The sequence below is a fragment of the Leptopilina heterotoma genome, unplaced genomic scaffold (genome assembly GCF_015476425.1).
Source record: "Leptopilina heterotoma isolate Lh14 unplaced genomic scaffold, ASM1547642v1 Lhet_42, whole genome shotgun sequence".
Lineage (NCBI taxonomy): Eukaryota > Metazoa > Arthropoda > Insecta > Hymenoptera > Figitidae > Leptopilina > Leptopilina heterotoma.
In genome coordinates, this window is record NW_025111078.1 from 18,018 (window position 1) to 45,230 (window position 27,213).

The window sequence follows — 27,213 nt, forward strand, 5'->3', positions numbered from 1 at the left end:
TACATACATGTATTACGAAACGGATATATGCATATTGTACATAGTTGTAAGATTTTTTTTTCTTTTTGCAATAACTATTATAATATCGAAGTGTTTTTTTTTTTGTTTTTTTTTTTTTGGTGAAGACCATCTCCTTTAAAAAAATCAGAGACAGCTAATTTACACAAAAAAAATGGAGACTGTCGACCCCTGAACATGAAAGGCACATGAGTTAATTATAATTCTGTCTGATTCTAAATTTTATATTGTAAATATGAGCTTTTCAGACTGCTTCAATTTTTTTCTTCCTTCTTTTTTTCTTCTTCTTTTATTTACAATTTTTCGCAAATTTTTTCATTTAACCGATTTAAATCAATACATTTTTTCTTCCATTTTGATATTTTTGTATGTATTATATAAAATGGAATATATATTTATTTATATCGACATACTATACAAAATCAGAAGCAATCGAAAAGTTTTCTTGAATACTGTAATTATAGTTATATAATAATAATTATTAATTGTTATATAACAGCATTTATTGTTACATAACTAATTATCGTTATATAACTATAATTACTTTTATATAAACTATTTTTTAGAACAGGCTGTTTTAGACTGTCATTAGTTTGTATAAACTGAAAAAAATTATTTAAATCAATCCTTTTGACTTAATTGAATAATTGGGGAATTTTTTCTTCTAATTAATTTGGAGATAATGAAAAAAAAATTTGATTCAAGTCAAATAAATATTTACTTTAATCAAATTAATTTTATTTTAGTCAAATAAATATTTACTTGAATCAAATAAAATATATTTGAGTCAAATAAATATTTACTTGAATCAAATTAATTTTATTTAAGTCAAATTAATTTAATTTGAGTCAAATAATTTTTATTTGAGTTAAATAAATATTTACTTGAATCAAATAAATTGTATTCAAGACAAATAAATATTTACTTGAATCAAATTAATTTTATTTAAGTCAAATAAATTGTATTTGAAACAATTTTCTTGATTTTTCTAGTTAAAAATATCAGCTTAACGAGTAATAACAAATTTATCAGTAAAAATAGAAAAGTTTACGAAGAATCAAAGGATTACTTTAAAAGAATTCTTCTCGGCCTATATTTCTTATTATATAACTATAAATATTGTTATACAACTATAATTACTTGAGATAACTATAGTTTTACAGCAATCAATATAAAAGTTCGGTGTACAATAAATTACTACTGTCTAGCAAAAATTCTAATGTGTTCTACATTAGAGCTCGTCACATCGGTCAATATAATATATAATATATATTTATTTTCCTGTAGAAGTCGAATTTCCATTTTTTCCTCTTTTTAAATGCATAAAAAACTGAAAGAGTCACTTTGGTATTGTGTGCTTAGTACAATTATTCGAAGTTAAACTTTAAAGACTCGGTGATTTACACATAAAAAAAAATAAATTTGAAGCCAGAGAATTTTTTTCTAAATTACCTCATTCTTTGTTTTTCTATAAAAATCGTAACTATAAGGGATTAAAAAATAAACTTTATTCAAAAAGAAAAATAAGAAATTAATCGATTGTATTGGATTACAAATATAAATTTTACAGCTTATGTTTAGAAATATGTACAATCGCACATTTAATGTACCTTTTCTTCCTAAAAAAAAAATCAAGAGTACAAATCGCAGAATCCATGATTCAAAAAATAAATTTGAAATTGTGCTTGTTTTTTTTAAATTATTTTTTTGGGAATGATAGTGAAAAAAAAGAAAGAAAAAAAGGGCACTATAAATGCAAATCAAGTGAAAAAAAAATGTTTCTTCCTTTCTTTTTTGTGCTTTTTTTTCTCTCTCTAAATATTAATTCCATAACCAATGAGAAAAAAAATTTAGTTTAACCACCGGAACGATAAATAGTTAAAAATTATTATTTAAATCTAAATGTTATGACGTCGATGTGAATAAAAACAATAAATTATACAATTCATACAATTCATACAATTCATAGTTTTCCTTAAATTTGCCGTACTTTTTTTTTTTTTAAATGTATGCTTATTTTTACCTTATCATCTACAAATACATAAAGGTGTCTTTCCACTGAAATTAAAAAAAGAAAAAATTTGATGCTTATTACATTTTCCTTTTTTCGTCGTTTACAATTTTCGAATTACACAATTCTTTCGTTAAAAACTTTACTTTCTTTTACAATCCTATTTTTCTTTATGAAAAAAACCATCGAATTTTGATTTAAAAAAGAAATTGAATTCACAAATAACGGAAATAAAGAAAAATAATTTGGATTCGTTGGTTTTTATCAGTTTTTTCTTGTAAAGAAACACGTATCACCCACGTTTGTCCCAATAAATCAGTCTATCGAGTGCCTTTTATATATAAAAATCGTGCATTTTTTTGTTTTTTTTTGCTTTTTCTGTTTTGCGTAACTATGTAAAAGTTGTATGTAAATTAAAAAAAATTATATTCACTTGAACATGAGTAGGTCAATTATTTTTTTTTCAGTTTCGAGACATTTTCCCTCTTTTTTTTTGTTTCCTTCAAACGGCTTCTGTTTTTTGACGCTTGCATTCATCTATCACAGTGTCGTGCGTCGTGCAATCCTTAGCTTCCGGTGAACCGGGTGTCACGGGCCTTTTCTTCGTCACTGATTGTTCGCTCGCTGATTTGCTCACATCATTAACTGGCAATGATGGTTTAAATAGAACAATCACCGCTGTCATGTTGTCGCATCCAGTTCCATCGCCCAAAACATTTGGCGCGAGGCAATGATCGAATAACTATGAGAAAAAAAAATATGAATTATTGAATGCAGAAAAATAAAAATACAGAAAAGTTAAAATACAAAAAAAGAAAAATACAGAAAAATGAAAGTACAGAAAAGTTAAAGTACAGGAAAGTAAAAGAACAGAAAGATAAAAGTACAGAAAAGTAAAAATTCAGAAAAAGAAAAGTAAAAATACAGAAAAATAAAAATACAGAAAAGTAAAAGTACAGAAAAATAAAAATACAGAAAAGTAAAAGTACAGAAAAATAAAAATACAGAAAAAGAAAAGTACAGAAAAGTAAAAGAACATAAAAATAAGAATATAAATATTAGACAGAAAGATTAAATAAAAATATTAAATACAAAATAAGCAAGTTACTGAATAACGAAGTGTTTCATAAAATAGAAATAAAGAACCTCTTCGCAGATTTTGGAGACATTTTGACAACCCTTCTTGAGGCGTGTTCGCACGAATTGAATGACGTCCTGACTTGTCATGAAATTCCAAATTCCATCGCAAGCAAGTACCATGAATTCATCTCTCTCCAAATCAATTGTCATGTGCCTGATGTCGGGTAATGCTGAAATCATTTGCTCCTGAGGTGACAATTCGACATTTAGTTTGTACGCGTGATCGCCAATTGCTCGGGATAAATTGAGTCCACCGTTGACGCGTCCATCGGCAGTTACTTTGCCACCTGCTTTTATAATGCGATCCATTTCCGGCTGATCTTCCGGTTTATGATCAAAGCTCAATTCAACTGCATCGCCATCACGGCATAAAACGCATCTTGAATCGCCAGCATTTGCGACGTATAAATCGTTACCCTTCAATAGTGCCACGACTGCAGTGCAACCGCTGTCCGATCCAGGCTGTTAATTAATATAATCAACTAATTAGAATTACATTTTTAATTTATTTTAAAAGTTATGTCACGATTTTCTCTAATTTTAATTGAGTACGAAATCTGCTATAATTATTATAAATTGAAATTTACCTCTTCGGTCATATTCATGTTAATGTCATCGTTGTACATTTCCTCATCTTCATCCTCATCGTCGTCATCATCCTCTTCGTCATCGTCCTCCTCGTCTTCCTCTTCCTCTTCTTCTTCGTCGTCATCATCATCACTATCATCCATTTCATCGAACTGTCTGAGTAAACTTTTCCTAAAAGAAAGAAAGAAAAAAAGAAGTAAGTATAAATTTTTTCTAATCAAGTAAAAAAAGGCAGGGCTCGAACAATATTCAATTTTACGAAATTTCAATTATTCTTAAATTCTTCAATTGAATAAATATTAGAAAATTAAAACTTCAAATAATACTAAAAAAATGCAATTAAACTTTTTCAAACAAATTAATTTCAAAATTTAATTACTTCTAAAAATTCACGCTATATTTCATTTAATATTCAATTATTATCTAAAATTATAACTGAAATTCACTTTTATGAAATGAAAATCAATTTTTATTAGAAAATTCAGAAAATTCTACGAGAATTCAATTATTTAAACCCAAAAATAGATAATTTATAAAATAATTGAATATTTCTTCAAATTAAATTCTTATAAAGAGCATTATTTCTTAAAATTTAATTTTTATGAAGAATTTTATCAACATTTTTAAAAATAACAGAATTCTTTCGGCGAATTTAAAAAAAAATTTTAAGAATAAATGCAATTTTCTATCATTTTATTTAAAATTGTAAAAAAAATAATTGAAATTCAGCGATAAGCTTTTTTTATTTCTGAAAATAATTGAATTCTTGCAATGAATTTTATTAACAAATTTTTCAAAGAATTGAATTCCTGTGAAGAATTTTATTTGTAAAAATAATTGAATTCCAGAGAAAAATATTATTATTTATAAAAAAAATTAATTTCTTGTAAAGAATTTTATTTCCAAATTTTTTAAAATAATAATTGAATTTCTCAGAATCTTTTAAAACTTTTTCAAAAAAAAAATTAAATGCAATCGAGAAATTTCCTTAAAAAATAGAAAATAATTGAAATCTGCCGAAGAATTTTATTAATTTTTTTTTAAAATAATTCAATTCCTGTGAAAATGTTTATTTTTGAAAAGAATTGAATTCTTGGCAAGAATTTTATTAAAATTTCGTAAATAATTGAATTTCTTCGAAGAATTTTATTTTTTACGAAAATAATTGAATTCTTTCGAAGAATTTTATTTTTTACGAAAATAATTTAATTCCAAAGAATAATGTTATATTTTACAAAAATATTTGTATTCTATGATCAATTTTATTATTTTTTAAATTAATAAAGCATTTTATCAAAATTTTTCAAAATAATTGAATTCTGGAGAAAAATTTTATTATTTATGAAAATAATTGATTTCTTGCAAAGAATTTTATTCAAATTTTTTTAAATAATTGAATTTCCATAAAAAAATGTATTATTTGTGAAAATAATTGAATTTTTAAGAAGAATTGTGGTGAAAATTTTATTAAACTAAATGTTGTAAAGAATTTTGTCAAAAATTTTTTTAAATAATAGAATTTTTAAAAGAATTTTATTTAAATTTTTCAAAATAATTGAATTTCTCAGAACAATTTTTTTTTTCAATTCTCTGAATATATTTGAATTTTTTCGAGAAATTTCATTAAAAAATTAAAAATAATTGAATTGGTTCGTAGAAATTTATAAATAATTGGTAAATAATTGAAATCCTGTGAAATTGTTACTCAAATTTTGTTTAAATAATTGAATTCTATGAAAAATGTTATTAAAATAGTAGATATTAAAAATAATTGAAATAATTTCTAAGTAATAATTTTATGATAGTTCTTGAAGAATTAAGTTATTTAAAAATAAATTATTGTTAGAAATAGAAAAAATGGAAGGTTCTGTATTAGAATTCTTGACAATTTCATAGTTTATGAGGCAAACAAAAATTACTAAAATTCAGAATTTTCTTGTAAATTCTAAAAATTTAATTTTTTCCAGTACTTTTAATAAAAATCCCTGAATTTCCTGATTTCTCTTACCAATTCTAATTTCCCTGACTTCCCTGACGGTATTTACGGACCTAGTTCGAGCCCTAAAAATGGGGAAAAATTTAAAATTAAAAATTTACTTTTTTCGATTTCCAACAAAAGACTCATCCTCCTCATCATCGTCGTCTTCCTCCTCTTCTGGATTCTCTATACTCTCGGCATATTCCTGCAGCAAACTCTTATAAAGTTCAATGGCAGACGGTCGTTTCCGAGTGTTACTGCTACTTATTTTCGCCTGCTCCTCCGTCTCGCCGTTATCAACTGGACTGCAAGAACTGCTGATTGCACTGTCAGTTCCACCTTTACTGCTATCGGCATCGTCTAAATTTTCCTTTGAGCCATTATCACCACCGCCACCGCCGCCATTTATCACTTCCGTGTCGTTTGTACTTTTTTCTGGTGACGTTTTACTTGGCGATACTTTATCCTTGACGTCCTCTGAACTATCGGGCATGTCGGCAGATGATTTTGCTGATTCTTCAGCTTGCGTTGAAGCGACACGATCAGATGTCTCGGCGGCAACTTCACCATTACTTGTTGTTGAATCGAGAACTTGTTCTGCCTCACTGCTTGCCACACATTCTTTTCTATCTGCCGAACTTGAACCACAAGGTTGACTCGAGCTACTCACATCACTTTCGTTTGTATTCCACGATGACGAGGATGACGATGACGATGAAGAGCAACCGGCGCCTGACGATGAACAACTTGCCTTCTCTTTACCCTTTCGACTTCGTAAGTACGGACTCGTTGAATAAATACGATTATTAATTTCGTTCTTCTCATTTTTTGACGGTGGTTGCGAACCTTCGGATTGATATTTCGCCATTACTTGTTCAAGTGGCATTTGCGCCTCCATGCAGAGACTGTTGATGTTCTCCTCTTCATCTAGAACCACATTTTTTAAATTAAATCAATAAAATTAAATAAATATTTTTGTAAGATCAACCCTGAAGATTTAAGGGAAAAAAAAGAAAAAAATTACCAGATTCCTCATCGTCATCTTTCTTCTTGTCTGGATCCTTTGTTCCTGCAATTTCCTTCAATATATTGATTACATCCGGCTTTACCAAAGTAGCATCGAAACCTAAGAATGCATCAATGAGGGCCTGTTTAATATCATCATTTTTATACGCCTCAGTATTTTTTATAAAATCCGGTAGATTTCGAGCGCAATATGCAGCAACTTCATGACCTCCATGTCCATCATAAACGGCAAATAGTGAAACATTTTCATCGAATTCAATACACGCGTTGTGGGCATCCTGAAAAAATTTGAAAACTATACATTTATTCTCAATTCTACTTCTGAAAAAAAATAAAAACAAAAAAACCTTTAAAATTCAACAGCAATTTTTACAATAATTGAATTTTTACTTATTATCCCCGAAAGAAAATTACAAGAACACGAGATTATAAGAGGTTATGTTACTTTCCCCGCGTTTTGCTATTTAAAACGAAAAGTATCTCTGCAAATAAAAATATCGAAAAATCGAAAAAATATCCTAAATTTCCCCCTGAAAATTAATAATAAAAATAATAATAAAGAAAAAAGAATTGACTTTTTCCTCTCTTGAATACAATGCAAATTACTCTGGCGGCAAACGAATGACTATCAACCAATTAATTATTTCTGCCTAACTGGTTTTTCTTTTTGCAAAAATTGAAAACAATACAGTAAAAAAAAAATGTTTAACTTTGTTTATTAAAATATTTTTTGTGGCAAAAATAAATTTTCCTATCAACCGGTAGAAAGAATGTAAAAATATAGGTTCGCGGCAGAATGGCATCTTTGCAGGCGCAACGTAATGTAGATATATATGCATGTACATACATATATATATGTATATTTCCAAACGATTCATAAAACCGCTCAATTTGGTATTAAAAATACTTTGTAAAGCGGTAAAAGTGAATAAATTTGTCCTTTATACCGAAATAGAAAAGAAATAATTTCTTACACTAATTGATTAGATATTTTGAACATGGCAAACATTATTCGAAATTATAAGTATATAGGATTAACGGTGTAATGCAAGCACTTGAGAATTTATCCACACACTTACCTCTTGACTAATTCGCCAGCCTTGCATTGAACTCGCGCCGTATGAAATATTTTTCCCCGTTTGATCGGTGGACACTTTTTCGGTTATCGGTTCGGATAAATAAGCGCCCATTTTTATTGAAACCGGCCGCTGACACGTTGTTCGCTAAATGATAAGTGTGATTATTGCGCGATATCACTGGGAAAATTCAGAAACGCAAGTGCGCTGCACGATCGTTACCACCATGACCGGTTCGGGTTTTCTGTTTTCAGCTCCTCTTTCTAGTCTTTGAGAACGCCATCTAGGGCGGCAGTTTATCTTTCCTCCCGCCAATAATGGCGAATTTCAAATATATTATTTCAATCACTATTTTTTTTAGGGCAAATTCAGTTTTTCACGCGGATTTCTTGTTATTTTTTTAGGAAAACAATTAACTTATTCTTTTAATTGAAGTTCTTCACTTTAATCACTTATCACTGTATTAAAAGGCAGATTTTTAAAAATATTTTCCCTAACACAAGTATTTTATCCGAAATTTCTTGGGGAATTTTTATTTAATTTTCTTGAAAATGATTTTAATGGGGAATTATTATCATGACTGCGAATCATTATTCGTTGCAAATCGTAAATTATGGCAAATTGCGAATTTGTTGCAATTTATTGCGGAGAATTTTGCAACCTTTAATTTGCAGTGCTGCCAACGGTAAAGGGACAAGACTTTTGGGCGCGTTTCAAATTTGGCGGGAGATTTGAAATAAAATTTGTACTATAATGTTAGAATAAGACTCGTACGAATAATAAATTATGTAGAATAATAAAAATAAGAATAATAATAAAAAATAGATATGTAAATATTAATCGGTAAATTGAATTTACTTACAAGTAATGGCTTCTCTGAAGTTAAATTTACAGAAATTGTGAAAGCGCCTACAGTATGACAACCCGATTAACATACCTGCAAACAGCAACGAGAAATTGTATATTAATACATTTGTTTCTTAAATAATTAAAATTAAATTAACATTAGTATTAAAATTTAATAACTTTTAGTTTTTCGATTAAATAAACTTTCGAATTTTTAGTTTTTCTATAGAATATGCTTTCGAACTTTTAGATTTTCGTGCTTGTGAATTCGACATAATAGTCATTATGCTCTTTTCGATGCATTCCGATTTTTCTTGTCGACTGCTAGTATTGTCATTTGGTTTTACGATTTTGTATTTTCTCTAATATTTTATTTTTTTGGTCTTTTAATTACGAATGCCTTTTTAATAGATCTTGATGAATAAAACTATTAATTAACTATTAATTACTGTGCATGTAAATCTACTGGGAGACATTACATGTGAAAATCAAATTGTTAACGTAGATAACCAGTGCCAACCTTTTAATAACCGCTCTTGTTTATCGTGTTTTTTATGGTCAGTCCAAAATTATTACACCAGAATCATCGATTATTTTAAGTAAACATTTTAAATTAAATTCTTCTTTTACTTTTAGAATACCTTACATAATTAAACCAATTTGTATTGTAGGAACGATTATAGAAGTAAGAAATATTTGTTATATTGGTTACTTCCTTCATCTCAACAAATACCAAAGAAACCTCTATTTCTCTAAAAAATAGATTCTCCAATTATTCCGCCTCTTGATACAAAAATTCTATTTGTACATCTTGTAGATTTAGATATTTTTTCATATAGGGAATAGCTAAACAGTTAAGATATTATGATATTTGTTTACTGGTTTCATTCAAAGAAGTCGAACTGGAAGCTTTATCAAGTAGATTAAATTTCCTATAACTCAATATAAAAGCGTCTTTGAAGATAAAAACAAGACAAATAACTTTTATGAAATTGTAGCTACAGCAGATAATAATCAGCAGAAGATGACAGACACTTTTTCTAGACCATGTTTTTTAGACTCAGGGTACCCCAAAACGTCGAGATTTTATGAAATTTTAGCGAAAGTCAATTTTCGACCAAAACTAATACTTTCTCATGTGATGCACACTAAAAAAAAAGTTTTACTTTCAGTCTATTTTTGAGGCTGAATTTAAGGTGTAAACGGAGTCAGCCCCATTAAACAAGGACAGACTTATGTGAAATACATGGGCTGAATTTAAGGTGTAAACGGAGTCAGACTTTTTTTTTCCTGTGTGAGAATGTAAAAATGGATAATTTTTGTGCGAACTGTATTTATTGAATGACAACAACAATTGTTAGTAAAAAAAATTGTTTGCTGATCCTGAACTATTGCTAGCACAATTCCAACAATTATCTAGGTCCTCACAATTAATTTAATTTACAATTGATAAAAAGTAACCACAGCCGATAATCAGCAGAAGATGAAAAAATTAATTTTTGTGCGAACTGTATTTATTGAATAACAACAACAAATGTTAGTAAAAAGACTGTTTGCTGGTCCTGAACTATTGCTAAAACAATTCCAATAATCATTTAGGTCCTCACAATTAATTTAATTCATAATTAATAAAAAGTAACCACAACCGAGAATCGGCAGGAGATGAAAAATTATTTGTCGAGGGAACTTTATCGATTCGGAGAAATTCAAATATGCGATCGAAAAATATCCGTGAGCTTAATTTCTTTGAAAATTATTGTTGTTTCGTTTTAAAAAAATTATATCCATATAAATTTTTTTGACCTTGCTTGATATTTCCTTCAATTTAACTCGATAAATGTCTCATGTAGTTGTGAGACATTTATCGATAAGATGAAATATATCCTCAGATACTTTTCAGAATTGCATTTTATCCTCAGAGGTACTTTGATATATATCTAGCGTACACAGAGGAGAAATTCACTACCCTTGGGAGCACATATTGCTATTTGTCATCTAATACAACCATTTGCGAATGTACACTCTCTAATAATCTGCATACCATAAATGGAGAATTCAAAGCAACTTGGAATTCATTGACAATAATTAATAATCAAATAATATTTACTCGAAAATCAAAATTCAAAGATCTAGAATCCTTTGATAATGTCTAATCGTAAATATAATTTCATCCATAATCTAATCCTAATTTCTTATTAATTAATACGTGTTTTTATACAAAAGAAATAAATATATTGGTAAAATGTTACCCGCTCCGACCCCATTCTCAATAACTCATTTCTTTATTTTATTTAAATAATTAATAATAATTTAACATTAATAATAATCTAAAAGTTCGTAGGTCGTAGGTTCGATTGCCCTCGTGTGTAATTTTCCTTGTTTTCCTAGTTTTTTTATTTCTGGATTCTAATTAGTACCAAAACTTGAAAATCTAATGCATACACAAACTGCAATTGCGATCTCGCCCCAGAGTATACTCTAATTTTTCAATTTGATAGAAAAATTTCTCGGCTTATAATTTGAAAGAAAGGATTCAAACTGGGTAAACATAATTAAATCTACTGTCAGATTCTGGTTGTTTTGTAAATCATTTTTCTATGTTAATAATAAAATTTATATCTCACAACGTCAAGTTATATTTCTGATGTGCATATATATGTATACACTATATCACTTTAATATAATTTTAGTTTGAAATTTGCTCAGATAATAGAGTAGCTCCAGTTTCAGTTGGTTTCGTTATCCTCAAATCCAAATCTACGATGAATTATCGCACGAAACAGAAGTGAAAAGCAATTTAAAATTAATTTTACAAATTATTTGATATTAATTATTTAAATCGTATACATATTACTTTCTAAAATTATTATACAAACAAATTAAAAAACTTAATTATAATTAATAAACTTTAACATATAGTTTAAATACTTATATTGATTTTATTTAAATTAACATAGAATTTTACTTAAGTTGAACACAATACTCATTAATTAATCATGCAACTTCTCCTTTTTCTTATTCTTTTGGCAATAAAAATAAAAAAAAAATTTAATTCTCCTTTAAATCCGATTTCATAAATGATTTATTCAAGTATTTCCAAGGAATATTTCAACATATATCACAATTTTCATATCACTTATGAATATTTGGTTTTTATAAAATTTTAATTTCTATAATTTTCATTTCTTTTTTAATCACATCTTATTTCTCGCTTTTTTAAACCATGACCAATGGGAAAACTAGTTTAAATAAGAAAATTTCTATATTTTAACATATGGTCACATTCTTTGGTCCTAAATTATTTTTACCATTGGCTAGATTTGGGAAATGGTAAAAAATATATATATATATATATTTGGCTTATAGGAGCAAGCAGCAACTTCATTCCTCACAGGGACGCGAATCGATAAGCGACGACCACCACGCAACACAATCTCTACCCCATTCTCTCTGTTTCTTCCCCACTCGCTTCCTGTGCTACTATCATCGGAACGAAATATTTCGCGTACGCTGAAAATCCCCTCTCCACCTTACGCCGTTTTCTCGCACCTACTTTCTCTGTCTTTCAATCTCCACCAAAAAGGAAAAGCATGCTTTTAAACCCTTATTTATTATCTTCAATCAAAAATTGCTCTTCTACAAAAATACACTGTGCGCGACTTATTTGTATTAAAAAAAAATATTAATCGAACTATGTCCGTAAATCCCATAAGGATTCGTAATTTTATTGAAAAAGGACAAAAATTTCGTAAATTGTACCATATAATTTGCGGAAATTCAATTATTTTAAAAAATTTTAATTATCTTCTTAAATTATGAAATTCTTCTCTCAAATCCAATTATGTTATAAAATATTTTTAAAATCCTCGTAAAAAATTCAATTATCTGTATAAATAATAAAATTCTTCTCCGAAATTCAAATATTTTCAAAAGAAATAAAAAAAAAAATTTCTAATTTATAGTGAAATTTTTCTATTCTAAAAGTAAAGCTTTTTTTCCATATAATGTTGAAAATAAAAAGAAAACATTTTTCGAAAAAACAAAAAAATATATAGATTTCCAAACAATGTATATAGACGATTTCGGCATGAGGTGAGAATAATTTAATGCACTCATCGATTATATATCCGTTGCAACAATGCAATCCAATTCTCACCTCACGTAGAACTCGTTTATTACATCGGATGGCGAAACAAGGTAAACAGAGTGATTTAATTCCACGATTCTATTCTTTCAGTTTTCTCAAGTTCTTCTGTGGATTAAGACATAAAAAAAACTTCAAAAGGAAACAAACAAATTTTTTGTTCTCTTTTCAAAATTATAAGTAATTACCCACTAAGAACAATAATTAAATAATAATTTTTTAGCAAAATATAAATAATAAAAATAATATTTTTTTTGGATTTGTTGCATAATTTTCATTGGCACGGATTGGCATTTATCAATTTTTATTTCTTTGCGATGTTTAAATAATAATATATAAGAAAGAAATCAAAATCTAATTAATAATAATTATAACATTTTTTATTTTTAATTTAAAGAAACAATTTTTAATTCAAAGAGAATAAAATATAAATCGAAATGTCTGGTTTTTTTTTAATTTTCAATCAATTTCTCATATAAAAATAAAACTTTTATTTTAATTTATTAATGTTGAATGGAATAAAAATTAATGTAGAAATGAAATATTATAATAAAAAAAATTCAGTTTGAAATCATAAATTATTAAAACATCAAGAAGTCGCTGGAATAAAATAGTTAAAAATAGTTAAATATTTAAAAATGAACTGTATTTAAAAAAAAAGCTTTTTAAAAGTAGTAAAAATAGTGAAATCCCGCATGAAAAGTCCAAGTTTTCCCTGACAGCTGACAAAATTTGAAAATTCTCTTTCATTTTTATAGTTATATATATAATTTTATTATACACAAAGTAAAGAAAAGAGTGGTTTGTTTATTTATTTATTATTATTTTTTGTGTTTTCATTTTAAACACATTTTCAATATAAACATAGTGACCTTATCGAGAATGAGGGTAAATAAAATTTAGGCTTACACGTACCCATTATATACCTACGAACAATCAAGCATGCAAGACTTTCAGTAGAGCAGTGTACATACGATTATTATCAAATAGAACGTGAAATGTGTATGTGGACTATATATAATAATATATAAAGCACTTAACACTACAATTAAACCGAATAAGAAACTGTATCGATTTAGATGGTAATTAATGCCTTTTGCACGAATAATTAATCTATTGATCTAAATTTCATTGGAACGTTAATTATCTATATACAAAGTTTTTCCCTTCCTCTCCATGTATTCCACCTTCCAGCACATTATATATTTTTATTTTTATTTATTTAATTATTTAAGCAATATACGAGCTTACAAACAAAATTAAAAATTCCCTTTTTATTTAAGAAATACTACCATCGATGTCCTAATTTCCATACACTTTTAATATTCAAATTATAATTTAAAATTTTAAGTAAAATTCATTACTTGATGAATTTTTACTAAAAAATTTTTTCGAGAATTCAATTATTTAAACACGAAAATAAATAATTTATTAAATAATTGAATATTTCTCAAAATTGAATTTTTATGAAGAATTTTAGTATTTAAAAGAAATAAAAAAAGAAAATTTATAAATTATTTTAAAAGAAATATAAAAGAAACTGGGACATCCACGGTATTATTATATTATTATTATTATTATCCTTTTTTTATTATTATTTATATGTATAAAATTTATGTTTACTTTATATAAACTGAAGGAAGCAAAATTACTAAACAAGCAAACATTTTATTACCAAATAATGAAATTATTATTAAGCACTTTATGAAGCATGTGTATAACGTTTAATGTTTAGCTCTCTCTCTAGAAACTAAATATCCATTATTTTATAAATGTTTTATATATATATACATATTCTTTTTTTTATGTGAATAGGTATATACATAAACGTATATGTGTTTTGATCTTGGATGATGGTTCTTTTGGTTACGGCTGAATAGATATACAGAAGGGTCAGCAAAAATGATGGCTAAGAGGATTGAGAGAGTCGCTAGAATGAGGTACGGTGTATGTATATACACATATATATATATAAAATATATTCCAATCTATGTGGACGAAAAATGGACAAAAGAAAAAAAAGGTAAGAAAAAATGTATGAATAAAAAATGGAATGAGGCAGAAAGAAAAGAAATATTTTTGAAAGTGGAAAATGATAAATATACTAATATATATTTGAAAAGAACGGTTAGATTTATTTCTATATTATTTTTGTTCTTATTATTATATTGTTAATAATAATAATAATAATAATAATAATAATAATAATAATAATAATAATAATAATAATAATAATAATAATAATAATAATAATAATAATAATAATAATAATAATAATAAAATAAAATGTAAATAAAATTAACAACCTATATATAAAGTTACACTGCAAAAAAAAATTTATTTGAATCAAATATATTTCTTTCAAGTGTAAAAGTTGATCTATCTATGTTAAATATTGTAGTCAAATAATCAATATTATTATTTGTTATTGTTACAAATAAATTTATCCTCCAATATGAGAAATGTCAAAACATTTCTCTTCTATGTAAATTATACATTTCTGTCGAATATTCCGTTTCACTCTATAGAAATTCGATCCCTCATGAACTTTATAACAGAAATTTAAATTAATAAAGAAAAAAATCAATTTTTCAATTACTTTCAGATGACTACGTGGAGAGATAACAAAAAAAATTTTTTTTCTCTTTCCTTTAACAAAATTACATTTTCCATTTCAAGTAATATAATATTTATAACAACCCGGTACAAAACAATATATTTTCAATCATCAAAAAAAAAAAAAAACAAACAAACAAACAAAAAGAAAGAAAGAAAATAAAAAAAGTTAACAAACAAACAAAAATTCTTCTCCTGTCAAAATAATATTTTCTATTTCGAAAAAATGGATATAATAATTACAAAGGCACGTGAATGTTCTCTATATAATTGTCACTCAACTGAACTGCATTTAATCGAAAGGTGATTTCACTGAATTGAGTAATTTTAGTTGAATAATTATTTTTAAATTTAGAGCGATTATACAGCTTTATGGATATTATTTAGCGTCAATGGAAATATTACTTTTATATTAGATTATTATTATTTTTGTATTAAATTATTATTTTTATATTAGATTATTTTGACTTTTATATTGGGGTAATATCACCCTTAAAAATAAGGTAATTATTTCCTTCTTTAAATAAATTAATTTTCGAAAAAGTTCTCTGACAATTTTCAAATCAATTTGTTTACAATATTCAATTTTACGAGTTTCAATTATTCGTAAATTCTTCAATTAAATATATTTTAGAAAAAAAACTTCAAATAATACAAAAAAAAGCAATTAAACTTTTTCAAGAAATTTAATATCAAAATTTATCTATTTCTAAAAATTCACGCTATATTGCTTTTAATATTCAATTATCATCTAAAATTTAAACTGAAATTCATTTTTATGATATGAAAATCAATTTTTATTAGAAAATTCTAGTAGAATTCAATTATTTAAATACAAATAAAATGCAAATAAATAATTTATTGAATAATGCAATGTTTCTTAGAATTCAATTCCCGTAAAAAATTTTATCAACAAAATTTTTAAATAATTGAATTTTTTCTACAATTTTTCATAAAAATTTAAAGAATAATTGCATTTTTCGAGGAATTTGATTAAAATTATTTTAAAAATAATTGAAATTCTGCGATGAGTTTTATTATTTATGAAAATAATTGAATTCTTAAGAAAAATTTTATTATTTATAAAGATAATTGAAACTATGACGAGAATCTTTTTAAAATTTTAACACATAATTGAATTTCGGAGAAGAATTTTATAACTTAAAAAGATAATTGAAATTTTGACAAGAATTTTATTAAAATTTGTGAAAATAATTTAATTTTAAAGAAGAATTTTATAATTTATAAAGATAATTGAAATTTTGACAAGAATTTTATAAAAATTTGTTAAAATAATTGAATTTTAAAGAATAATTTTATTATTTATAAAGATAATTGAAACTTTGTGGAGAATTTTATTAATTTTATTAATTTTTGACAAGAATTTGCTAACTTTTGAAAATAATTAAATTTCAGAGAAGAATTTTATTTTTTATAAAGATAATTGAAATTTTGCCAAGAATTTTATTACTTTTGAAAATAATTGAATTTCTCCAATCATTTGTAATTTTTCAAAAAAATTCTCCAAATTCTAACGTACGATTTACCAACTTTTCGTCCGTTTTCTATCAAATTGCGGACTTTACGGACCTTTGTTAAAAAAATTGATTTTTACGGATCTTTACGAGATTTTAGGTTCCTACCTCGAGCCCTGTACAATTATTAAAATATTAATATAATTAACCAAAGATTTATTTTTCTTATTTTTTTTCTCAAATGCTAATCCAAATTGTCTTTCAATTTTAAAAACTTTTTGCTAAATTTTCCTCAACCCTTCACGTGGATCATTTTTTTAAAACTGAATAATTTTTTTCTCTTTTTCTTTCCTGGTATAATGACAAAAATACACAATATTCGATCTCGTGATGCCGCAATATAAAGTATCGCAAGTATCGCAATATAATAATTTCTCTATAAACGTCGTTCAGAAGCTGATTAATAAACCACTCTTGTCGACCTCCAATGGTTCTCGAGGTGCGAAACAGAATAAAAAAAAATAAAAAAAAAGACAAGTCCCTATCTCGTTGGTAGGTAGGTATATAGAGAGGAAAAACCGTGTCGAAGATGAAAAGAAGGTGAAAGAAGCTGAAGATGCAACATACGTATGGAAGAGAGAGTCTCTCTTTTTCTCTCCTTCCTCGTTCACCTTTAGGTGAAATCCCCCTCCTCCTCTCTCTCTCATCTCCCCACTTTTATCTCTTCATTTATTCTCTTTTTCTCTCCTTCCTCGATCCCCCATCCTCCTCTCTCTCTCTCTCTCTCTCTCTTATCTCCCCACTTTTATCTCTTCATTTATTCTCTTTTTCTCTCCTTCAGGTGAACGAGGAAGGAGAGAAAAAGAAAAGAAATGATAAGAAATATAAAAGTGGGGAGATGAGTGAGTGAGAGGAGGAGGGGGGATGGTGCCAGAAAGCTTTTCTGTCCCTCTGACTCTTGTCCCACTCAACTCTCCTTCCCCCACACACGGTTGAGTATTGGGTGGGAGGGGAGGATGATAGTACTCTTCCTCCCCTCTCTCTTCTCTATTTTTCTACCTTTCTTTTCTCTCTCCCTCTCTCTCCTTCTTTCTCTCTTTTTCACCTTCTTTAACAATTGTTCCCTCTCACTCTTCTTCTTTTTCTTTTACACTTGTTCTCCCTCTCTTCCTCTCTTTTTTACCTTTTTTTACACTCTCCTTCTCTTTCTTTGCCTTTCTTTCCACTATCTTTCCCTCTTCTCTCTTTTTTTCCACTAGTTTTTTTTCTCTCTCTCTTTTTTTACCTTCCTTTACATTGACTCTCTCTCTCCCTCTCTTTTTTTACACTATTTTCACCTTCCTTTTCTAGTAAAAAAAAGGTAGGTTAAAAAAGAGAGAAGGAGAGAGAGAAAAGTATTCGTCGAAGAGAGAGGGGAGAGAAAAAGAGAAAAGTACTTGAGGAGAGTGAAAGAGAGGGAGGAGGGAGAGAGAAAACTCCTCGGAGAGAAGGTGGAAAAAGAGAGACGGAGAGGGGACGGTATTCGAAGAGAGGGTAGAAAGAGAAAGAGTCAGGGAGAAGGAGAGAGAAAGAGCGAAAGCAGCGAGAGAGAGGGAGAACAAGATGGAGCAGGCAAACGCAAAATGAGACAGAACTAGGGGAAGTAAGATCAGGAGGGGGAAGTTGCCAACAGAGAGGGAGCTATTAAATAGAGAAGAGAGGGGATGAAAGAAACGTAAAAGTGGAGAGAGAGAAAGAGAGTTTACTCTCTCCTTCTCTCTACACTTTTACCTGAGGAAGACAGAGAGAAAGAGAGCGTTCACTCTCTCTCTCTTTCTCTCTCCAATTTTACGTGAGGAAGACAGAGAGAAAGAGAGTGAGTGGGAGAGAGACAGAAAGAAAGCGAGTGGGAGAGAGACAGAAAGAGGGAGAAAAAGAGAGACAGAGAGAGGGAGAAAGATGGTAAGTGAGGGAGAGTGAGAAAGAGAGAGAGGGCAAGCTAGACAGGCGGTGGGGTCGGTTAGCTTGCGTGAAAGCTCTCTCTCCCGTTAGTTCCTCGCGAAAGCTCGATCTGTCCGGGTCGACCCTGTTTTCTTTCACTTGTAGTGCGATATGTCACCGATAAAAAACTGCTTATCCCTCTTCCATCCCATTCATCAATAATTAGATGGTCCTCTCATCAAATACATTGCATTCAACCCTCAAATCTTTCATTCACAGTGTTTTTTGAGTGATTGTCAAATGTTTTGAGAGGGAGAATTGGAGGGTAATAAAAAAGGAGTCACGGTGCTCGCGGCCTACTAACCTGACCTTGGGTCGGCCAGACCAGGTGAGACCCTTTGTACTGAAAGCTTCTCAATTGCATTTCGAGATATAACCCCAAACGAACTTTCCTCATTATTACTATACATATTATTATTTTTCAATACAGAAATTTAAGGTAATAGCATAGAAAATTACTAGGTACTTGATTACAATGTCGAGGTTGAATGTGGATTGTATGGTGTACGATGCGCACAACTGGGAAATGAAAAGAGAGAGAGGGGGAGGGGTGATGATTATGAGTGGGTGGAGAGCGGGGGGGACAACGTGTAGAGTTAGGCGTACACACTACACATGGCACGTCAACTGATTCTGAGGGGATATTGGCTCGATTGTGTACATATATATATGTATACAATTCGAACGAGACTTGGTTATAAATCTTGCTGGAAAATTGTCAATATTGTGTGCTGTGTATTTGTTTGTCTCGGGACAAATTTTTCTTTCTTTTTTTTGGGGGGAATTGGAAATAATTTTCAATTAAAATGAGAATTTCTACTTTAGTTTCTTGTGGAAAAAAGTTAATGAATTGTACTTATAATTTTTGACACGTGACGTACTGTTTGCTCCTATTTTTTATTTAATATTCTTTAATTATTCTTATTAATTAATTTTTTATTTTTATTGCTTTTATAATTATATTTTCATTGTAAAAAATAAATTTTACTTTCACTAAAACCATTTACTAGCTCTAAATATGAATCAGTTAAAAATAACTGATTCAGAAGCAAAAAGTCAGTACGTTAGACCCATTTTTAACTGAATTTTAGCCTTGAAAGTATATGAATTAATTCCTAAAATTGACTTGAATCTAGTTTCAAGCTTAAAAATAAGTCCACTTTTCAATTATTTTGATTTCAAGATATTGATTTCAGATTTTCTTTTTTTACTCTAATTTTTTTATTTTTAGACCTCTGCCTTAAAATCATTAACATATTAGAATTATATTTTTGACTGCACTCTAAATCTATAATAAGTCAATTAACATTTTTCTATTAGGAATTGACCTTTTTGCTTTGAAATCGGTTAAAATTTATTGATTTTACAGTAGAATAATTTTTTTTCACTGATAAATCTCTAAATTTTGCACGATTTAAAAGCAAATAGTCACTAGAATTCAAATTAAAATTTCACTGTAAAAGCAAAGCCTTTACAGCTCAAATGTGTTTTTTTTTTAATTCAATTCATTTTTGGGCTTAAAATAGAGTTATAAAATTTTAGGACTTTAAATTCGGATTTAATAAAAAATTTAGTCAACATTAGGGCATTTTTGGGCTTAAAATAAAAATTATAAAATTTTAGGTCTTAAAATCCGTTTTTTAGTAAAAAATTTAGTCAAAATTAGGACATTTTTGGGCTTAAAATAAAAATTATAAAATTTTAGGTCTTAAAATCCGTTTTTTAATAAAAAATTTAGTAAACATTAGGACTACTGTAAATTGTTTTAGTCAAAATTAGGCTTAAAACAAGACTTATTTTTTACAGTGATATGATATGGTTCAGGTTGAGAGAGTGACTTTTAGACCTCAATTTATGATTTTAATACTTAATTTTAAGACTCAATAATTGAATCAGTTAAAAAATGCAATTATCGCAGTAGTAAAAATATTAGGGGAGGATGGGGCAAGGATAGTTAAGGGGCAAGGATAGTTAGTTGCTGTTATGCTTAGACGGCTTGCTCAAAAATCGCGTAATTTATAGTATATTCGCGTTTTAACACCAAAAGATGATTGTAAAAATTGCAAGTCAATCTGTCGCCATTTGCGAAGTTGGGAGATTATTTTTGAAAAAAGTCTGTTTTGCTAAAATGTCAACGTAATGTTTATCATATTGTTTTCTACATTAGAATTTCAGAATATTTTTTACGTAAAATGTTTTCCGGAGTGGAATTTCCTGCTGAACACGAATATCGTATTTATTTTCAAATTAATTCACGTCGTTCCTTAAAATTTAGAAAAAACTGAAATATGGACTCATGGGGCAAGGATAGTTAGAGATAATACGGCACGGTAAAAGCGTGTTAATACCATTGAAAATTTAAAAAAAGTGTTTAATTGTTCTTTTTAGGTTGATATACATAATGGTGCGTAATTATATACGGAAAACGAAGCTTATGACCAAGAAATTGGTGGTCGTCTGAAAAAAATTGTTTAAACTTCTGATTCTAGTTCAGATGAATTTTAATATAATAATTGCAATTCAGAAAATGTCCCATACATATTTTTAATACTTGGGATATCAATATTGAATAGTCTAAAACCAGTAAAATAAAAAAAAACAAAAATTTACTGATTTTCTATAACATTTTTGGCATTCGAATTCTTTTAACTATCCTTGCCCCGGTACTGGGGCAAGGATAGTTAAAAATTTTTGTTTACTTTTTCATTCGTATCTCGTAGGGATTTGAGTCTACAGTAAAATAATGTACAGCAAAATTATAGCCAAATAACCAGGCTTTCCAAAAATACTTTTCATTTGCAGATACATAATCAAGTTTGGCCGCTAGATCCGAAAAGGTCTTACCTAACTATCCTTGCCCCATCCTCCCCTACTATTTCAATCAGTGACTGAATTTTTACTTACAATTTAGTTATTTTTAACTAATTTAAATTTAAAGAGATACATTTTGTTTTTAAAAAACTTTAGAATAGAATTTAAAACGGAAATTTAAAAAAATTGTAATTACAATCGAATCATAATTTTATATGTATAATTAATTAATAATTATAATTTACTCGAATTTTCATGCTTCGAATTAATATTTTCATGAATATTTATATAGGCAAATTATTAATTATCTGAATTATTATATAGGCAAATTATTATTTATCTAAATTATTATTATATAGACAAATTATTATTTATCTGAGTATTATTATTTCCTTAAATTATAATTTATGATAAAATTGAAATCGAAGAACTCAAAATTTAACTGAATTCCACAATTATTATATGAATTAAAACTAATAAAATAAATTTATAAAGATTAAAATGAACGACCAATATTTATAAATTAAATAAAACAACCGAGTGATTAAGAATTTTAATCAATTATAAATAAAATGAAAATTATAAATTCTATTATAAACATAATTATATTTAATTTATTTCATAATATTTATTACGTAATATAATTATTGCTTTAGTTTTTTTTTAAAAAAAGAGCATTTTTTAAAATTCATATAATATTCGAATTATTATAATAAGGAAGTAAACTGCAAAATCTAATTAAATTTTTACAGTATTGCTACTAATACTCTCTGAAATTTAATATAACTTTTCAAACGCACCAGAGTGATGATGTTATAACTTTTAAGTTAATTCGGATAATTACAGCATGCAACTGTTTTTAGTAAATAAATTATGTTGATTTCAGGAAACTTGTACTTGAAAATACTTTAGTTTACTTTTTAAAGTAAAATAAAACTAAAGATGTAAATAAATTTTTGTGTATACAAATATTTGAAGATAAAACACTAAAACTAATATGTAATTATTTACTATTCTTCGGTTTTAATTATAGAATATTTATTAGTAGAATAATTAATAATTTCTAATTTCGAAAATTAACTATAGAAAAAAATTGCAATACCCAGTACTGTACTTATATGGAAAAAAAAGAGAGAGAAGAATTATTTCACCTTAACAAGGAACATCAAATGCAAATTGATCAATTAATTAATTAAAACAGAGAACTAATCAATAATCATGATTCATGAAATTGAGGATAGGTAGAATAATCATTTGGTAAATATGGAAATTTAGGGAAATCGGAATTAAGTTTGTCTGCTATAAATTGTGACGTCATTAATCGATTCATTAGAAATTCTCAACTATTTAATTTATATAAATATGGAAAATAAATATTTTTCTAAAACTAATAAAAAAAAGTGTTGACAGTTTATCATTTAATCATTTAATAAAAATAAATAAGTAGAATACAAATATTTATTTAAATATCGTGAATATATTAATTGCATATATATTATTTATTCCAATTTACTGCATTCTACGAATAATGAAACGTGAATAATAATTAATATTTATGTTAATTGCAAACGTGTATGATAAAAATTGTTATATATTTCAGAGAGTAAATTATATATTTATTTTATATGACTTTTGTTTTTTCATTTCACAAAATAAATTATAATATATTATTATAAAAAAATTGTATGTATATTACTTTAATAATTATTGAAGAACATATATTTATTAAACGATTTTAAGAAATATTTAATAATTTTGTATTTTAATTATAATTATAATACAAAACAATTATAATAAATTTTATCAAAAATAAAAAATACAATGCACATTTCCGCTATTTTATAATAGAATTTAATTTTTAATAGATTGGAGTTTAAAAGTTTAGTAGAATAAATTTTTCTTTTCTTTTCTTTTTTTTAAAGAGAAAAAGATGACATAGGAGAGTTTGTATAATTCTCTATTGTATAGACAGATATAGGGTAGTTGAACGAGAATTATAGTAATGGGAAAATAAGAGGAAAACATGTGCATTGAGTTGCTCGTATAATACTGAGTTTTGTGTGTAAAGAATGCTCGTTTCAACGATAATAGTCTTTTGTGTCTGACCAGTCGTCGAGTTCTACTACTGTGGTTTAAAGATTGCTCTACACGTATATGTATAACAACAAAGTCAAAGAAAAATCTCTACAATTTTCTTTTTTTTTGTGTCTTTTAGCTTCTTACAAACACTAGTTAAGTAAAAATTTATTTTATATATATATTTTATTTATTTATTGTAAACGAACCTTCTAGTATTTTTTAAAAATAAATTTTGTTTTTGTCTAAATTTAAAATTATCTTTCGGGTTTCAAACCAATTTCAGAATATTGTAGAAAGAAAAAAAATGTAATATTCGAATTCTCTTAGTACTTGAGAAACACATGTATATATATGTGTGTAATTTACTAATGCAGATTGTATAAATAATGGAGCAGTATTACAATAATAAAGGTTCGTGGTTGATAGCCTTACTCGGAAAAATCGGATTTTCCTGTAAGTGGAACAGCTCGTTGTAGATAAAGAACAATCACTGAGGCTTGTGACTGGTAAAAGTGTTGCGACATCAAACACAGAAAAACTAAAATCTGACGCCTGGTTTCAAACATTTTGCTGTGTTTACCCTTTTGAATGTTAACCGTGTTTTTGTATTTCAATACTAGAGTGCTTTTTATCAAAAAAATGAATCTACATATTTTTTTACGATTTCTATTTCATTTCCAACAATCTAAAAATTTTTGTAAATCAAGAAAATATACTTTTTTTAAAAAATATAACGTTTCTACCGTTTCAAGCTCTTAAAATTATACAATCTAATGTTTTCCAAATATTTATCAGAATCCAATAAATATTTAGTTCAATCAAATAAATATTAAGTTCAATCAAATAAATATTTACATTAATCAAATAAATATTTACTTTCGTCGAATTTAAAAAAGAATTTAAGAATAAATTCAATTTTCTATCATCTTATTTAAAATTGTATAAAAAATAATTGAAATTCTGCGATAAGCTTTTGTTATTTATCAAAATAATTGAATTCTTGCAACGAATTTTATTAAAAACTTTTTTAAAGAATTGAATTCCGGTGAAGAATTTTATTTGTGAAAATAATTGAATTCCAGAGAAAAATATTATTATTTATAAAAATAATTAATTTCTTGTGAAGAATTTTATTCAAATTTTATAAAAATAATAATTGAATTTCTCAAAATTTTTTAAAACTTTTTCAAAAAAAATTAAATTCTTTAGAGAAATTTCAATATAAAATTGAAAATAATTGAATTTTATTATTAATAAAGAGAATTGAAATTTTGCCAAGAATTTGATTAAAAATTTTGAAAATAGTTGAATTCCGGCGTAGAATTTTATTATTTATGAAGATAATTGAAATATTGTTATGAATTTTATATAAAACTTTTGAAAATAATTGAATTCCGGCGAAGAATTTTATTATTTATAAAGATAATTGAAATTTTGTTAAGAATTTTTTAAAAACTTTTTAAAATAATTGAATTTCTGCGAAGAATTTTATTAAAACTTTTGAAATAATTAAATTTCGATGAAGAATTTTTTATTTATAAAAGAGAATTGAATTTTTGCTAAGAAATTTATTAAAATTTTAGAATATGATTGAATTTTGGAGAAGAATATTATTAATTTATGAAAATAATTAAATTCTTGTGTAGAATTTTGTTAAAAAAATTTTAAATAATAATTGAATTTCTCAGAATTTTTTAAAACTTTTTCAAAAAAAAATTAAATTTCATCGAGAAATTTCATTAAAAATTAAAAAATAATTAAAATCTGACGAAGAATATTATTAAATTTTTTTTAAAATAATTGAATTCCTGCGAAAATGTTTATTTTTTAAAAGAATTGAATTCTTAAGAAGAATTTTATTGAAATTTCTTAAATAATTGAATTCTCGAGAAAAATTGTATTATTTATGAAAATAATTTATTTCATGCGAAGACTTTCGTTTAATTTTTTTTAAATAATTGAATTTCCATAAAAAAATGTATTATTTGTGAAAATAATTGAATTTTTAAGAAGAATCGTATTGAAAATTTTATTCACTAAATCTTGTAAAGAATTTGGTCCAAATTTTTTTAAATAATAGAATTTTTAAAAGAATTTTATTTAAATCTTTCGAAATAATTGAATTTCTCAGAACTATTTTTTTTCAATTCTCTGAATATATTTGAATTTTTTCGAGAAATTTAATTAGAAAATAAAAAATAATTGAATTGGTTCAAAGAAATTTATAAAAAAAATTGGTAAGTAATTGAATTCCTGTGAAATTTTTGTTAAAATTTTGTTTAAATAATTGAATTCTTTTGGAAAATGTTATTAAAATAGTAGTCATTAAAAATAATTGAAATAATTTCTATAAGTAATAATTTTATGATAGTTGTTAAAGAATTAAGTTATTTAAAAATAAATTATTGTCAGAAATAGAAAAAATTGAAGGTTTTGTATTAGAATTCTTGTCAAATTCATAGTTTATAAGGCAAACAAAATAGACTAAAATTCAAAATTTTCTCATAAATTCTAAAAATTTAATTTTTTCCAGTACTTTTAATAAAAATCCCTGAGTTTTCCCTAAAATGTAAAAGTAAAATAATACAACAGTTGAAAGTAACTTAAAAAAAATAAGAATTGCTTGGGGAAAAAATAATAATATTAAAATTTGAAAGTTTTGCAAAATTAATTTTCAAAGCCGGTTTATAAATCAAGTGATAACTGTATTAAACTTAATTACAAGAACTTTAGAAAACTTAATTATGAAAACAGTTGCGAGAGGAAACAACTGGCTATAAAATTTTTATTAAAACAAATTTTTACAAACAAATTTTTTTATTAGAAACTATTATTTCTTTAATGTGAAAAACGAGTCTCATTATTATTTAATTTTGCAATTATAATAAAAAGTAATTATTTCAGTTAGTTTATATATTGTTTTATATTTTAAAACTTACATTTACTCGTTAAAATAAATAATTTCGCGTATATTGTGAAAGTGTTTATTACTAAATTGAATCAATTTCGAAACTATTGAAAATTTGACGAGAGAAGTTTAAATGCAATAGCAATAATTATACTCAAGCTGTTCATATATTTATTTTATGAAATTTACTTTTTCATAGAAATTAATTATCGTATTTCTGCAATTTCGAAGGTAAATTTAGTTGAATGCTAATTGAAGTAAATTGAATTTTATAAACCGTATATATAGGTATAGATTTTTTTTTCTTTTTTTTTGCAAAATCTGGCGAAACGTCGGTTATTGACCCGACGGCTTTGGAATTAGTGAATCTGTAACGCGCGCAGCCAGTGCAACTGCGTCATGCTTAATATTTGGCGACTCGACTGTTTTCGAATTCTCCACAAAATAAAGGGGGAAAAAAACTTTCACCCCTCTTGAAAATAACGATTTAATTCTCTATTTTCTTTTCATACTTCAA

The 27,213-nt window shown here is 26.3% G+C and overlaps 2 protein-coding genes and 1 long non-coding RNA gene across 3 annotated transcripts in view; 1 reads left to right on the forward strand and 2 right to left on the reverse strand.

The window, feature by feature from the left end:
- Positions 1–1,891: 1,891 nt before the first annotated feature.
- Positions 1,892–8,091, reverse strand: LOC122506502 (probable protein phosphatase CG10417). Its single transcript, XM_043618728.1, has 6 exons — positions 7,841–8,091; positions 6,760–7,039; positions 5,855–6,662; positions 3,757–3,928; positions 3,176–3,631; positions 1,892–2,771 (listed from the first exon to the last, which is right to left on the reverse strand). The coding sequence occupies exons 1-6, from the start codon at positions 7,949–7,951 to the stop codon at positions 2,532–2,534; spliced, it is 2,067 nt and encodes a 688-aa protein (XP_043474663.1). The 5' UTR covers positions 7,952–8,091; the 3' UTR covers positions 1,892–2,531.
- Positions 8,092–8,673: 582 nt separating this feature from the next.
- Positions 8,674–27,213, reverse strand: part of LOC122506510 — a 128,867-nt gene continuing 110,327 nt past the window's right edge. The window contains exon 5 of the long non-coding RNA XR_006302008.1: positions 8,674–8,774. This is a non-coding gene — a long non-coding RNA (uncharacterized LOC122506510). The remainder of the gene's footprint in view (positions 8,775–27,213) is intronic.
- LOC122506504 (heparan sulfate glucosamine 3-O-sulfotransferase 5) overlaps positions 18,961–27,213 on the forward strand; it is a 56,169-nt gene continuing 47,916 nt past the window's right edge. Inside the window, exon 1 of the mRNA XM_043618731.1 lies at positions 18,961–19,226. The gene's annotated coding sequence lies outside the window, so the exon portion shown is untranslated. The remainder of the gene's footprint in view (positions 19,227–27,213) is intronic.

Coding starts and splice junctions, on each gene's coding strand:
- LOC122506502 (XM_043618728.1), bottom strand. CDS start 7,951: ATGGGCGCTTATTTATCCGAACCGATAACCGAAAAAGTGTCCACCGAT. Junction 6,663..6,759: donor AGATGACGATGAGGAATCTG/GTAATTTTTTTC, acceptor ATGTGGTTCTAG/ATGAAGAGGAGAACATCAAC. Junction 2,772..3,175: donor TCTCCAAAATCTGCGAAGAG/GTTCTTTATTTC, acceptor TTTTTCTCATAG/TTATTCGATCATTGCCTCGC.